The 14,050-nt window shown below is 42.4% G+C and overlaps 1 protein-coding gene across 2 annotated transcripts; it reads left to right on the top strand.

The window, feature by feature from the left end:
• Window positions 1–892: 892 nt before the first annotated feature.
• Serpinb12 (serpin family B member 12) lies at window positions 893–12,786 on the top strand. 2 transcript variants are annotated; one of them, XM_052736436.1, is made up of 8 exons: window positions 893–1,060; window positions 3,292–3,368; window positions 3,502–3,515; window positions 3,725–3,849; window positions 5,067–5,184; window positions 10,127–10,269; window positions 11,257–11,424; window positions 12,382–12,786. In XM_052736436.1, the coding sequence occupies exons 1-8, from the start codon at window positions 893–895 to the stop codon at window positions 12,784–12,786; spliced, it is 1,218 nt and encodes a 405-aa protein (XP_052592396.1). The 2 variants fall into 2 exon arrangements, with proteins under 2 accessions (XP_052592396.1, XP_052592395.1); XM_052736435.1 differs by lacking the exon at window positions 3,502–3,515 and having other exon boundaries at window positions 3,292–3,426; window positions 3,712–3,849.
• Window positions 12,787–14,050: the final 1,264 nt, after the last annotated feature.

The following is a 14,050-nucleotide window of genomic DNA, read 5'->3' as shown; positions in this document are numbered from 1 at the left end:
GACGCTAGCCCCTGCTTTACTTGATCTGAATGAAGTGAAAGAGGCGAGTGGACTTGTTGTACTGAGTTCTAACCTCTGCTCTTGTGAGTGTAACCTCATTTGGACACAGTCTTTATAGCTGTAATCAAGATCAGATGAGGTCATGCTGGTTCAGGGTCCCAAGTCAGTGGAAGAAGAAATGTGAACACATATATGTGCACATTCAAGTACAAGATACTAATGCCCTGTAAAGATGGAGGCAGAAATTAGAATAGTATCTCTCTAAGCCAGGAAACAGCAAAGATGGCTGACAACACCGGAGGCATGGAGCAGATTTTTGCCAAGAGCCTCAGGAGGAACCAACTCGGTAGATACCTTGATTTTGGATTTCTGGTTTCTGTGGTTGTGGGATAGTAAATTCCTGTTTCTTAAGCCAACGGACTAGTGGTATTGCTTTCTGTTGTGCCTGTAACTGGAGATACTTCCATCTGTATTAATACAGATGCCAATTCATTTATTAATAGCGAAGGTTGATAGCTTTAGTTTCCTGATTCTTCCCCTCCCCTCACATCACTTCCCTCACATTCCCTCCCCTCTCTTCCTCCCCTTTCCTCCTCTCCCTCTATTTTACCCTCCTTTTCTTTTCCTTCTCCTTCTGGGTCCTCTCTTTCTCTTTCTTTCTGTCTCCTCTCTTTTCTTTCTTCCTCCCTTCCCCTCATCTTTCTTTATCATACATGTGCAAGTATTCTACCACTGGACTACACTCCAAGTCAATTTTAAAGTTCTTCATAAACACATCGAATAATTATGTATTGTTATATCTTGGGCATTAAAAATAAGAATTGTTTCTTTATCCATTTTACTCCACTCATTTTTGTTTTCTTTTTTCTTTTAGACAGTAACCAGTTTTACAATGGATTCTCTTATTGAAGCAAATAGCAAGTTTTGCTTCGATTTTTTCCAAGAGATTAGCAAAGATGATATTCATAAAAACATCTTTGTCTGCCCTCTGAGTCTCTCAGCTGCCTTTGGTATGGTCCGCCTGGGAGCTCGAGGTGATAGTGCACGTCAGATTGATGAGGTATGTATCCAGAAGGATGCTGAACAGGGCCCTGCATTCTGGGTCTGCCTGCATAGGAAGCTGATCTGACTCTCAGGTGAGCTGGAGTTGCTCACTGCTCTCAGCACTTGGGCTTGGAAGCCTTTCCATTCATCTTTCATATGGGACATCCCTAGCCTGTCTGCCTGATAGCTTTTCCTGTTCACCTTTATCTCTTCACCTCTTTATTTACGCCTGTCACTCTTTCTCTCTACAGTTATTGATACCAATATTGTTGGTAGCTTTTATATGAGTGTGTTTCCTCTCTTTGTCCTCCAATTAACTAGATGTGTATTAGGACCTAGATATTTACCCAGTAGCTTAAGATCCTCCTGGACTTTCTAATTTCATTTGTCAGAAAATCCCATTGGCTTTCTTTTTGATGAACCTCCCAAATCCAGACATTCTGAACTCCCTGGATTCCGAGCTCGATCATCTCTTCTGCACTGCTTCTGTGAAGCGTCCCATGTTCTCCCCTCAGCAATATGTTCCTGACACTTGGGTCCCTTGTGAAAGGAAAGTGAGTCTGACGTTGGCCTTTGGATTCCTTTGCCCTGCGCCTCTTCCTTCAGTGTTTTAGTCACTTTTCTACTGCTGTGACAAATCTTGTGACCACAGCAGTGTGTAAAAGACACCGTTTGATGAGGCGTACAGCTTCAGAGGGTCAGAGTCCACGATGGCAGAGACATGGTGGCAGGAACAGCTGGGAGGGCACATCAAGACCAACCAATAGGAGGCAGACAGGACACACTGGGAATGGTCCAAGTCTTGGAACCTCAAAGCCTGTAGCCAGTGACACACCTCCTCCCAAAAGGCCACATATCCGTATCCTTTCAAAACTGTTCCACTAAGAGGGACCAGGTATTCAAACGCATGAGCCTATGGGGGCCACACTCGTATACCTAATCCCTTGGTTTACTTTCTCCTTCATCAATGTTTACCACCTTTGAAAGGCTCACTCTGATCTTCTAATGCTAATGCTCCATCCAAGCTCCCAATCCCATAAATGAGCGTAGTCACATTTACCCACAGAGCACTTCTCATTAGAGTGCATACAGTAATCAATTACTATGTATTTTATATATTACTGCATGATCTCCCAGAGTCCTACAACAGCACCAGGACCGGAGTAGGCACCCACCAGACACCTGCAGAATAAGTGAGCGCACATGACAAAGGTGCTCCCTGGCCCTTCAGTAAGTGTGAACTTCTGAGGCTGGGCTCCTGCTTCTTCCTGGGCTCTAACACACTGCACACAGGCGAGGTATTGATAACGGAAGAGGTGGACCCACAGATTAAGGCAGAATTATTTGGGGTCATCATGCTCTTGAAATTACTGGTACTCGCTTTACCATTATTTCTAGTTCCATAAGCAGCACTTAGCTGTAGAACGGGGTTTGCATCCTCTAGGACCAGCTGGCCTGGGTTCTCCATGCAGCTCCATAACCTGGGTCTGAGCAATGTGGGGTGTACCTCTCCTTCCCCACTTCCTCTGAGGTGCTGGCCTCACATCATACTCACTCCCCTGACTGATGTGAAACTCCAGAGCAGTGCTGTCCAATACAAATACGACAAAAGCCACATATGAACTTAAAATGTTTTAGTAGTCACATGAAAATTTTCAAAAGGTAAGTCTAAGTTTAATAATAAAATTTAGATAATTCAACATTTTTACAATATCTTACCAATACATAATCAATATACATTTTAATGAGATATTTTACATTGTTTTTATTCTATCCTCAAGACCTCAAGTGTATTTTATATTTACAGCCAATTAAGACTGAGCATGCCAAGTGTAGGTTAGTAAGGGCACACAGATCGTGAATTCCTTTTGTTCCTTGGTTTGCCTATATTAATTCTAGCTTTTTCTTTTCTTTCTTTTTTGTGTTTTGGAAAAGATGTCATGTAGCCTGAGCTTGCCTCAAACTTTCTATGAAACTGAGGATAATGTGGAACTTCTAATCTTCCTGTTTCCCCTGGGATTAAAGGAGTGTGCCACCATACTTACTTCACACAGGGCTGGGGATAGAACTCAGGGCTCTGTGCACACTAGGCAAACACTCTATCAACTGAGCTCGTTCCCATCCTTAAGTGTAGTCCGAGGAGGGGGGCGGTGTCAGCGACACCCACTTCCGTGAACTATTGTTGGTTATTTTGTTGACTTTCTATCCTGTATACTGTCTGAAAGGCTCTGTGTCACTATCACGCAGGTGTTACATTTCAATGAACTTTCCAAGAGTGAGAGCAAAGACCCCAGTGATTCCTGTTCAAAAAGCAAAAGAGAAGCGTTATCTGACAGCTCTCGGGAAGAGCAGAAACAAACGCCAGCGTCTCGGGAGCAGCAGGTGAGTCTCTGCCTGAAAACTCTGCTCTCCGATATTTGCTCATTCTGCCTGTGCTGAGCTTATTCTGTAGGTTAGGTGCAGGCTTCACAGTCGGTAGTAATCTCATGTGATCTGAAATCCCTTTCTAAGGACACCGTTTTTATGTCCTTGGTTGTCCCCCATTCTTCTCTGCCTCCCCAAACCTGGTAACACAGGACAGTGACATCTCCCTGGCCAGCTCTGCTTTGTTCCTGTAAAAAATGCTTTCTTTAGTGGTGCTTAACCATTTGCTCGTTCTTTTGTTAGGCTGAATCTACAGATGAGGATGAATTGCTCGCCTGTTACTTTGGGAAACTTCTCTCCAGATTAGACAGAGCCAAAGCTTACTACACCCTGAGTATGGCCAACAGACTCTATGGAGAGCGGGGATTCCCAATCTGCCCGGTGAGTTACAGGGACTGAGGTGTCCACAGAGCATGCTCCATCAGTGAGTAGTAGATGACTCACCTTCCACATAACATAGTCTATGGGGCTATGGACTGGTGCATGACTGCAGCCTTCTTTCTGAGGTCCCAGGCTTCAGTCTCCTTCCACCTAGTTTTCATTTTGGGTTTAGGAGTCCACTTATAAGTGGCACAGCATGGGTAGCAAGGGTCACCTGATTTACAGCCCATTGACACATGCATGAGCTTCGTAAGGTACTCAGGTGACTGTCTTTCCCAATCAAGGTGCATGGTAGTCATATTTTGCGGCTTTTCTGCCTGTTGGCTGCCCTTAAGATATTGCTCTAAGATTCTTTATTGGGCCTTAGTCTGGTGGTTCCCATGGGAACTATTCCTTGCAGAAGGTGCATGGTGCCAAGAAAGGTGACCCTGTTGGGAGCCCAAAGCCCCAGGCCTTGTTGCTGTGGCTAAGTAGCTTTTACCTGAAGCAGCATAGGCTCCAATTCAGCTCCAGTCTCAAGAAAGGGAGCCACACTGTCAATAAGTGTGATGTTGTGAATAGAGGCAGATGTGACACAGCATGAGCTGGGTTAGTCAAGGGTACAGAGATCCTACATTACATCACAATAAATTATCTTACCAGATTGGTATCTTATATCAGATTAGAAAACCCTAGAATTTTGAGAGCCAAATCCACACTTGTAATTTATTTTTATTTTTATTTTTTTAATTTATTTAATGTGTATTGGTGTGAGGATTTTAGATCCCCTGGAACTGGAGTTACAGACAGCTGTGAACTGCCATGTGGGTGTTGGGAATTGAACTTAGGACCTGTGGAAGAGCAGCCAGTGCTCTTAACTACTGAGCCATCTTTCCAACCCCATGTAATTCATTTATTAAAAAGTATACACATCAATGTTTTTGGTAATGCATTATTTATTTAAAATTATGCTAAAATACAAATGAATAAAAATATCTAAACCATTTTAAAGTTTTTTTGTGAGTGGAATTAATTATACTCACAATGAACTATTATGCTTTTCATGAAACTTTGCCATCTCCCAAACAGAAAGCCCATGAACATTAAGGTGGCCACTCCCTTGATGTTAGGTGACAAGGAGCTTCTTTTTCAGGGGCTTCTTGTCCCAATCTCATCCTAATGGCCAGCACCTCCATATGACTTTGTCGTGCCCTTTCCCATGTATTTGAATTGAACAGGAGTACTCAGATGGTGTAACTCAATTCTACCACACGACGTTTGAAAGTGTCGATTTCCGGGGGGATACTGAGAAGTCGAGACAAGAGATTAACTTCTGGGTTGAAAGTCAATGCCAAGGTAAGAAAGGCCTAGCAGTGAGGCTGAAACTGCAGTGGGCACACTTTGCAGGTTGCTCATCTGGGGCTGGTGTTTGCATGTATGGTGTGTGTTCACAGTTCATTGTGGTGTGTGTTCACAGTTCATTGCTGTACAGCAGCAGATGACACTGGGCACATCCAGGGTGGCAGCTGCTTAGACACTTCTGTCATTTGTTTCCGCTTTTCTTCCTCCTAGGATCTCTGGTCTTTGAAGACATTTATTTATTGTGTGTGTATGCATGTGTTCATGTGGGCATGTGCTTGACATGTGGATGGCAGAGGATAATTTGCAGGACCCAGTTCTCTCTTCCCACGTGGATCCTACGACTGAGCTCGGCTAGCCAGGCTTATTAGCCAGTGACTTTACCCTCTGAGCCATCTTGCTGGCCCGTGACTTTTCAGTCCATTTTAGTACTCCCATGCTTTTATCACGGGCTTTCCTTTGAACGGTGTGAGTGAAGCTCTGTCTCTTGATATCACACCACTGTTTGCAGCACTGAATGCATCTCTGTCCATAGGACCGAAGCTCATCTTTTCTACAAAATATCCATTTGAAACTGGAGTTCTTCTGACGTAGTTGAGTTACTGAGGACTCTACTTTTACTTACAATATCTATCACGTAACAAAAATAAATTATAATGTTGAAAGCTACAGTAGCACTCTTAATGCATTATATATATACTTAGAATTAATATAGAAATAGATTGACTAAATATGAATCTACCCATGTATATATGCTTTCAGCATCATTTTACATGATAAATTAAGAATGAAGGGAAATTTGGGAGTTTAAGACAGGGAAGTGATTTACATTTATTTTTTAATTTAGTGTATAAAAATATTTCCACAATGACATTTTGATGTATGTATGTGTATATATCATTGTAGTTTGTTAGTATCTGCCCACCCACTCTAGCCCTTCCCCTTCGCTTTCCTGTTGGTCTCCTTCTCCTGAAATCATCAGTCCTGCCTCCACATCCTGTCATCTATGACTTCAGATTCACTATAGGAGAGAAAGCGTGCAGTATTTTATATTCTCTTCCCGGTCACCCACTCGTTCCCCGTCCTTTCTCCCTTTTGAGCCCTTCTACCTCACATGCCCACTTCATGTCATGTATGCTCAAACCTCATAGGGGAGGAGGCCTGGGCTATTTGTCTTTCCGAGCCTTGCTTATTTTGCCTACCTTAATGACACCCACATCCATCCACTTTGCTGCAAATAACATATTTTTCTTCTTTATGGCCAAATAAAACTCGTGTATGTATGCAGTTTTTTCTCATCAATTCTAATAATAAGCATATTAAACAAGAGATGGGCCTCTTCATTTTGCAGTTGATTATGAACTCAGTTAATAGGGAAGAAACCTAAGTCATTTTTCCATTTTTTTTGTTCATTTGTAGCTCACTTGCTCCTTGTCCATCTCCCTCTCGACTTTCTGCACCATTACCATGGTAGAGACTCTAACCAACTCAAGACTCTGTTTTATAGGGGAAGTGACATTTGGTCTTTCTTGTCAGTCATTAAGATTGAAGGCAGGGTTTGTGTCTGAATCTCTAAGTGTTAGAGAGCCCACTTCTACCTGTGCATGTATACTTTAAAAAAATGAGCTCTTCATCTCAGGCCTGAGTGTGAGAAGGGGGTGACGAGGGTGTGTGGGGTTGGAGACATGCTTGTTCAATGACCTTTGGAGAACCAGAGAGAAAGGTGGTTTATCTGAAGTGAGACTTGACTCAGGGCCCTTGTACACTTGATGGACTGACAGCCAGGGAAACACAATGGTTGGTTTATTAGTTGCTTTTGGTACTTGGTGCAATATTTCCTATTTCTTTCTTCCACTTGGAGGCTCATACTCCTTGTTCCCTGTGCTTTTAACATGAAGTTAAGGCCAGCTTACGAATGGTGTTTCCATAGGGGAAACTTTAAATCCCACAATTGTTTACTCCTCCTCTTCTGTGTGTCAAGGAATTCCTGCTCTTTTAAGGTTCCAGTCAGCTATCAAGAGAGTAGTGGTTTGGTGAAGAAATCCTGACTGAACCCTAATATATATTACCTCTTCACTGAGCTAGCTTTCCTGATGTATATTAAGTGTAGTTAATGTTGACATGGTATATTGTATAATCTATGCACAGCCTTTCTCAATGTAAAATGATCCTTCCTCATTAAGACCTCATCATGCATTAAAGTGGCTGGTGATTTAAGGTAGAAAAGATGTGTCTTGTAATGGACTAGTGCTTGATGACGGCAAGGAACACTTCCTGTCATTTTTAGGGATGCTTCTCATTCTCCTTAGTATTCTTTTATAATGGAGGGTGCCCAAATGAGAGCTGGTCCAAGAGATGGAAGGCCCCAGGATCAGTGCTAGCTCACTTTGTTCCCTTTTGACTATTTGGTGTCTCCTTTCATTGCTTACAGCAAATCACCATTAAGAAGGGATAGCTATCATACTTTTTGAAGGCTTAATCTCTATGTGGGGTTTAGAAGGTACTCACTTCTACAAATGAACATGTGTTTACAAAACTGAATGAATTCTTCCTTTGAGCTGAAATGAAAGAGGATGTAGAAACCTCTACAAAGTAGGCTTTACACTATGGCTGTGTGTGTGTGTGTATGTGTGTGTGTGTGTGTGTGTGTGTGTGTGTGTGTGTGTGTGTGTGTCTGTTTATATGTCTACCTATCTATCTGTCTATAGCCTACCTATCTGTTTATATGAGACAGCACATACTGAACTTCAAAAAATGCTAGAGAAAGGAATTTCATAATGTAGTTATTCTATCCAGGAAATTATAAAAGTTAGGTGATTAGATATATAGTATGAAACATAGACCATAGATGTCTGGTGGCAATTTGCAACCAAAAGTTGAACCAGAGAAGATACTCTTGTTCCCAGTGCTCTGAATTGGGTCTTCCTCCAGGGGAGTGAGACTTCTCCCCCAACAACCCCTAACCCTCTTCAAGACCCCCATACCCTCTAGGTTCCTTGGGTAAGATTTTGAGTGAGGCACTCTCTAATGTCTCCATGAATACTTTTCATGCAACACAAGCTCAGGTTATTCTCTGTCACCTGTAGCTGGAGTTTTCCTGCCTGGCCCACAGTCAGGATAAATCTCTCTCACCTGCCAGTCCTACAGCCGCTCAGACCCGACCAAGTAAACACAGAGACTTATATTGGTTACAAACTGTATCGCCGTGGCAGGCTTCTTGCTAACTGTTCTTAACAGCTTAAATTAATCCATTTCCATTAATCTATACCTTGCCACATGGCTTGTGGCTTACCGGCATCTTCACATGCTGTTTCTCATCATGGCGGCTGGCAGTGTCTCTCTGATTCAGCCTTCCACTTCCCAGCTTTATTCTCCTCCTTGTCCCGCCTACACTTCCTGCCTGGCCACTGGCCAATCAGTGATTTATTTATTGACTAATCAGCAATACATTTGCCATACAGAACATCCCACAGCACTTCCCCCCCTTTTTTTTTTCAAAAAGGAAGGTTTTAACCTTAACAAAGTAAAATTACATATAATTTGGGAATTTGGGCGTAGCTTCTCTTACTACTTCCTGCTGGAGGGGGGCGCTGTATCTTATGGGGACACAAAGAAAATTTTAGGATTATGGAATAGTCTGTGAGGCTGTATCATCTGAGCCAGTTGCCTTGAAACCATTCTGGATGTTGGATCATCTGGGCCATGGTGTCATCGGAAACCTTTCAGGGGGTCTTGGCTGGTCAAACCTGATGTATCTTAATCTGGAACAAATCCATAGCCTCTGGCTTTCTGTGAGAACAAAAGCAGAGTCTCCTTTCCAAAGCAACACATCCTTATATCCAAAGTTTGAAGTCAAGGTACCTTTAAAATATACATTTTGGCATAACTCAACAGCTTTTACAATCAAATGTTTTTCTGCAGTTAAAAGTCCCAAAGACAACACAATGCAGATTCTCTGTGTAATATCCATTTTTATGTGGCTTATTTTTTATACTACCTTTACTGTCTCTTTAAATACTTTATTTTTTAAAACTATGTATTTGTTTCTATAACTCTATATATCATCTTTTTTGTCTCTTTCAAGCCTACGGATCTTTGACACACATTGTAAACTATTACATCTGAATCTGTCTTATTGTGAATCTATTGCCTTAAACTGCAGCAGCTGTGGCTGCTGGCTCCGCCCACCTCAGCTTCCCAACATGGTGGTGGTAGTTTACCACCAGCTCTGGGAGCTATCGTGGGTCTATGCTTTTATCCAAGCAGCGTGTAGTCCAGAAACCTCTTTTTTTTTTGTTTTGTACTAGCAAAGTCTAAATCCACCACGCAGCTTAATGTGCCACTTGCAGAGGCCTCATTCCCGCCGTACTGCAGGTCGAGCGCACACGCTAGGAACCCACAAGTAGCTCAAACCGGCAGCTGCCACTCATTTGAGAGAGACAATTAGGAACTGTTTTTAGCTCCGTTTTAGAATCTTTTTTTCTCAGGTTTTAGGTGGAAACTCTTGCCACCACGTTGGACGCCATTTGTAGCTAGAGTTTTCCTGCCTGGTCCACAGTCAGGATAAATCTCTCTCACCTGCCAGTCCCACAGTTGCTCAGACCTGACCAAGTAAACACAGAGACTTATATTGGTTACAAACTGTGTGGCCGTGGCAGGCTTCTTGCTAACTGTTCTTACAGCTTAAATTATTCCATTTCTATAAATCTATACCTTGCCACATGGCTCGTGGCTTACCAGCATCTTCACATGCGGCTTGTCATCATGGTGGCTGGCAGTGCCTCTCTGACTCAGCCTTCCACTTCCCAGCTTTATTCTCCTCCTTGTCCCGCCTACACTTCCTGCCTGGCCACTGGCCAATCAGTGATTTATTTATTGACCAATCAGCGACACACTTGACACACAGACCACCCCACAGCAGTCACCTCTTTTTTTCTAGGTAAAATCAAGGAACTGTTCAGCAAGGATGCTATTAATAATGCGACTGTGCTGGTGCTAGTGAATGCTGTCTACTTCAAGGCCAAATGGGAGAAAGACTTCGACTGTGAAAAGACCGTTGATGCACCATTCTCTCTAAGTGAGGTACTTACTGTATTAGCCTGCGATTTCTAGGTAGTCCACTCCTAATCTCCGCTAATGGTGATCAGTAGTGTCTAGACTTAAACCTAATGCTTAGATCTGTGAGTTGTGGCTTACAATTATAATAAACATTTTGTGTTTTACAAAAGGCAGTACCCAAAGTTCACTAAACATTTTAAATAAGCTATTCTGCAACACACACAAATTTCAGAACATTACATAAACACTAAATACATATAATCTGTTAATCAATTAAAAGTTTGTGTAGACTGGCACATGTCTAAAAGTCAAGCACTTATGAGGTAGAGGCAGGAGGATCACCACAAGTGCAAGTCTAGCTTTGTCTACATAAAGAATACCAGGAATCTAGAGCTGCATATTGAGACCTTGTCATACAACACAACACAACACAACACAACACAACACAACACAACACAACACAACACAACAAATGTATACACTTAAGAAAAGAGATGGGCCTCTTCATGGTGAATTTGCTCAGATAAGAGACAAAACTTACCTCTAAATTTTCTACTCTCATTCTCGGCCATCTCCCTCTAGATTTATCTATCCGCTATCCCCTTGTCTGTAAACACTGAGTATATGTTTCCTGGGGAAAATGATCTGAGTGTTGTTGGCAGTTCAGGAAAGAGAGCAGATCAGCCAGGTAGTTCCTGAATATTATCAGGATGTACACTGAAGACTCTATGCTTTCTGGGCTTGCTTTGGCTGAATTAGGGTGTGGGAGATAATTGGGTTGAAAATCTAGCAGTAAGTAGTCTCGAGAGCTAAGGAACTGATGAAGGGCACGTGAGGATAAAGTGATTGGTTGGTAGGCAGAGGGATATTTTAGGTTGGGTCACTGGCTTGACTCTGGACTTCCGGGCCAGATCCCTCCCTTTTTGAAGCACCATTGTTTTCATCGATATTGAGGCCATGGGTGTTTGAGCTCTCCACGGTCTCTTGTGATTACCTCCATGTCCACTGCAGAATGAGAAGAAGACAGTAAAGATGATGAATCAGAAGGGTCGCTTTAGAATTGGCTTCATCGAGGAGCTGCAGGCCCAGATCCTGGAAATGAAGTACACCATGGGGAAGCTCAGCATGTTGGTTCTTCTTCCATCCTGCTCAGAAGACAATGTGAAGAGTCTGCAAGAGGTACAGCTTCATTGTCACACCCATACACATTCCACATCACTGAGGAGTAGCACTAGCATCCCTCATCCAAGGAGGATGCTATCTCAGCTACTAGATACATTAGAGACATGTGGAATCTGAAGGAGATTGGATATTCATTTTTTAATTGTTTCAACACAATGAGCAAATGCCAGCAATGTCAGAACAAGAGATTTCCCCCTCAAATTCACAGATTTCTGTAATAATTTTCCAGACCAAAGAATCTGGATGCTGAGTAGTTTGAGAATTTCCACAAATGAAACAGCTTCTCCTTCTCGTAAAATAGCTTGACTTTTGGCCTCTGCCATATTTGGGTGCTTAGCAGGAAGTGTTTCAGAAACATGCTATTTGGTAGGAGTAGAAATACTGATACTATAAGAAAAGAACCAATGAATACTGGGGAGGCCCAGATACCTCTGTCCTGGGAAGAAGGGCAAAGAGAAGATAGGGAGAAAGATAAACAAATAGACAATAGATGGATAAAGATATCAACATGGTAGTTTTAGTAACCACCATTGTTCAAAATATATGACACAGCAGCATTATTTTAATATATACTAAGTACATTACATGCATTAATGTTGGTTAGCCCTCAGAAGAGTCTTATCATATTACCTTTGTTTTATGGAAAAGGAAATTTTACTTCATAGTAGCAGGGCTGGCCTGAGCTTACTCAACTGATTATTTCTGATCTTTGAGCATGAACCTGCCAAATTTCAAAGTGCCCCGGGATGCTGCTTATCCTGTAATTTCAAGAGAGGAAATTTAAACAAAGTCTAGATAGGAAAGATTGAAATGAACTTATTTTGAGATTTAGAGAAAGTCCTTGGAGTGTATATGTCTCTCTATTAAAACAGATTAACTCAGGAACTTTGAAGTAATTAAGATACTTTTGCTGCCATAAAATCTGACATTAAATATATTTTTTTCTTCTTATAGCTTGAAAAAAAAATAAGCCATGAAAAAATCATGGCCTGGAGTAGCTCAGAAAATATGCCAGAAGAATCAGTAGCCATTTCCTTCCCCCAGTTCATCATGGAAGACAGCTACGATCTCAACTCTGTTCTACAAGACATGGGCATTAAGGACATCTTTGATGAAACTAAGGCTGACCTGACTGGAATCTCTAAGAGTCCCAATCTGCATTTGTCCAGAATTATCCACAAGAGCTTTGTGGAGGTGGATGAGATGGGTACAGAGGCAGCCGCAGCCAGCGGGGCTGTGGTTGCAGAGAAGTCCCTTCCATCCTGGGTGGAGTTTAATGCCGATCACCCTTTTCTCTTTTTTATCCGACACAACCCAACCCACACAATTCTTTTCTGTGGCAGGGTCTACTCTCCTTGAAGACCCTCTGGCTCTTGGGTGCTTGAGGTGAACGGCAGCTTCGTTTCCCGTTTGTAAAACATGGCACTTGTGTTTTTCCTGACCGCCTTCTGTCACGGGAGCACACTCAGTCCCTCAAGCCTCTCCCGAGCTTTGTCCTGAAAACCTCTGTCACCGGAAGCCAGTTCTCCCCTGTCTGTTAATGAAGTAGCCTTTCTGTACCTCTAATCTTTACTGCCCTAAACTTTTAAGCATATAAATTCACCTTCTATGATTTGGAGGTCAACACAATGCAGACTGGTATTACTTTTATTTAAGTTACCTCCCTCTTTATGAAGAAATATTGTTGTCTTTAGACCATTCTGAGAGACTGAAAACTCAGAATGTGAGTAAATGCATTGGGAAACTTGGTTCTACTTATAGAGTAGTTATAATCATGGGTAACCCCTAGGCAATACTCGTGACCCCTTTTCATATGTGCTGTACTGCATGGAGATGTCCTGTGATATCTTTTCACTCTAGAGAAGATATAAGCTAGAGACTTAAGTGATGGCTCAAGGATGTGTGCATGGCCCAGCCAATACTCACGTTTCACAGGAGAATGACATTTCTTTTATGTGTTTAACCATGACTCAAGAAAGTGGCAAATCTATTCTAAAGATTTGGTATTAGTTTTCTATAAGGATTCTTTTGTAATCATGCCCCTTAGGCATCATTACCATAAGCTCCCCTCTGTCTGCTCTCCCTCAGAGAATACTCATTTATAGCTAGCTTCTCCTAAACACTAGAGTGTTGAGGCTGGGGAAGAAACTAGCCACCATTATGGATGGCTGGGAGACCATCTCCTCTGTTTATTCTTTCTGACATGAACTTATTTAACCTTCTAGAGACCTAATGCTGGGCATATAATGAGAACAGTCCTTGATTGGCAACAGTGTGTATGAAAAGCCTTTACAGGAAAACTTTTGGTTTCATGTCAAGTTCCAGGCTACTAAAAGATGAATGAATGCATGTTCTTGGGCCCCCACCTTTAGAGTTCATGACCTCTGCTTTACCTGGATGCTCTGGTATGACCACTGGCACTTCCAGCATGGGGAATTTGCCAGGCTCTGCTCTAACAAGCACTCTTGGTGTGGTCCAGCTTCCCTGCCCTGCGTAGTGACTGTTCTCCTTCAAGTTACCATTATACAGGGGAAGGGTGGCTGCAGCAGGTTTTTCAGGAAGCTGGTCACCTCGGCCTGATCTCAGGTTGACCTCCTCCTTCTTTCCTTATGACTTCTCTCTG

Source organism: Peromyscus californicus, unplaced genomic scaffold, assembly GCF_007827085.1.
Source record: "Peromyscus californicus insignis strain IS unplaced genomic scaffold, ASM782708v3 Scaffold_14__1_contigs__length_90479793_seg_1, whole genome shotgun sequence".
NCBI classification, from domain to species: domain Eukaryota; kingdom Metazoa; phylum Chordata; class Mammalia; order Rodentia; family Cricetidae; genus Peromyscus; species Peromyscus californicus.
The sequence above is the reverse complement of the archived record's forward strand: the minus strand, read 5'-3'. Positions and strand labels throughout refer to the sequence as shown.

Coding starts and splice junctions, on each gene's coding strand:
- Serpinb12 (XM_052736435.1), top strand. CDS start 893: ATGGATTCTCTTATTGAAGCAAATAGCAAGTTTTGCTTCGATTTTTTC. Junction 3,850..5,066: donor GGGGATTCCCAATCTGCCCG/GTGAGTTACAGG, acceptor TGAATTGAACAG/GAGTACTCAGATGGTGTAAC. Junction 10,270..11,256: donor CACCATTCTCTCTAAGTGAG/GTACTTACTGTA, acceptor TGTCCACTGCAG/AATGAGAAGAAGACAGTAAA.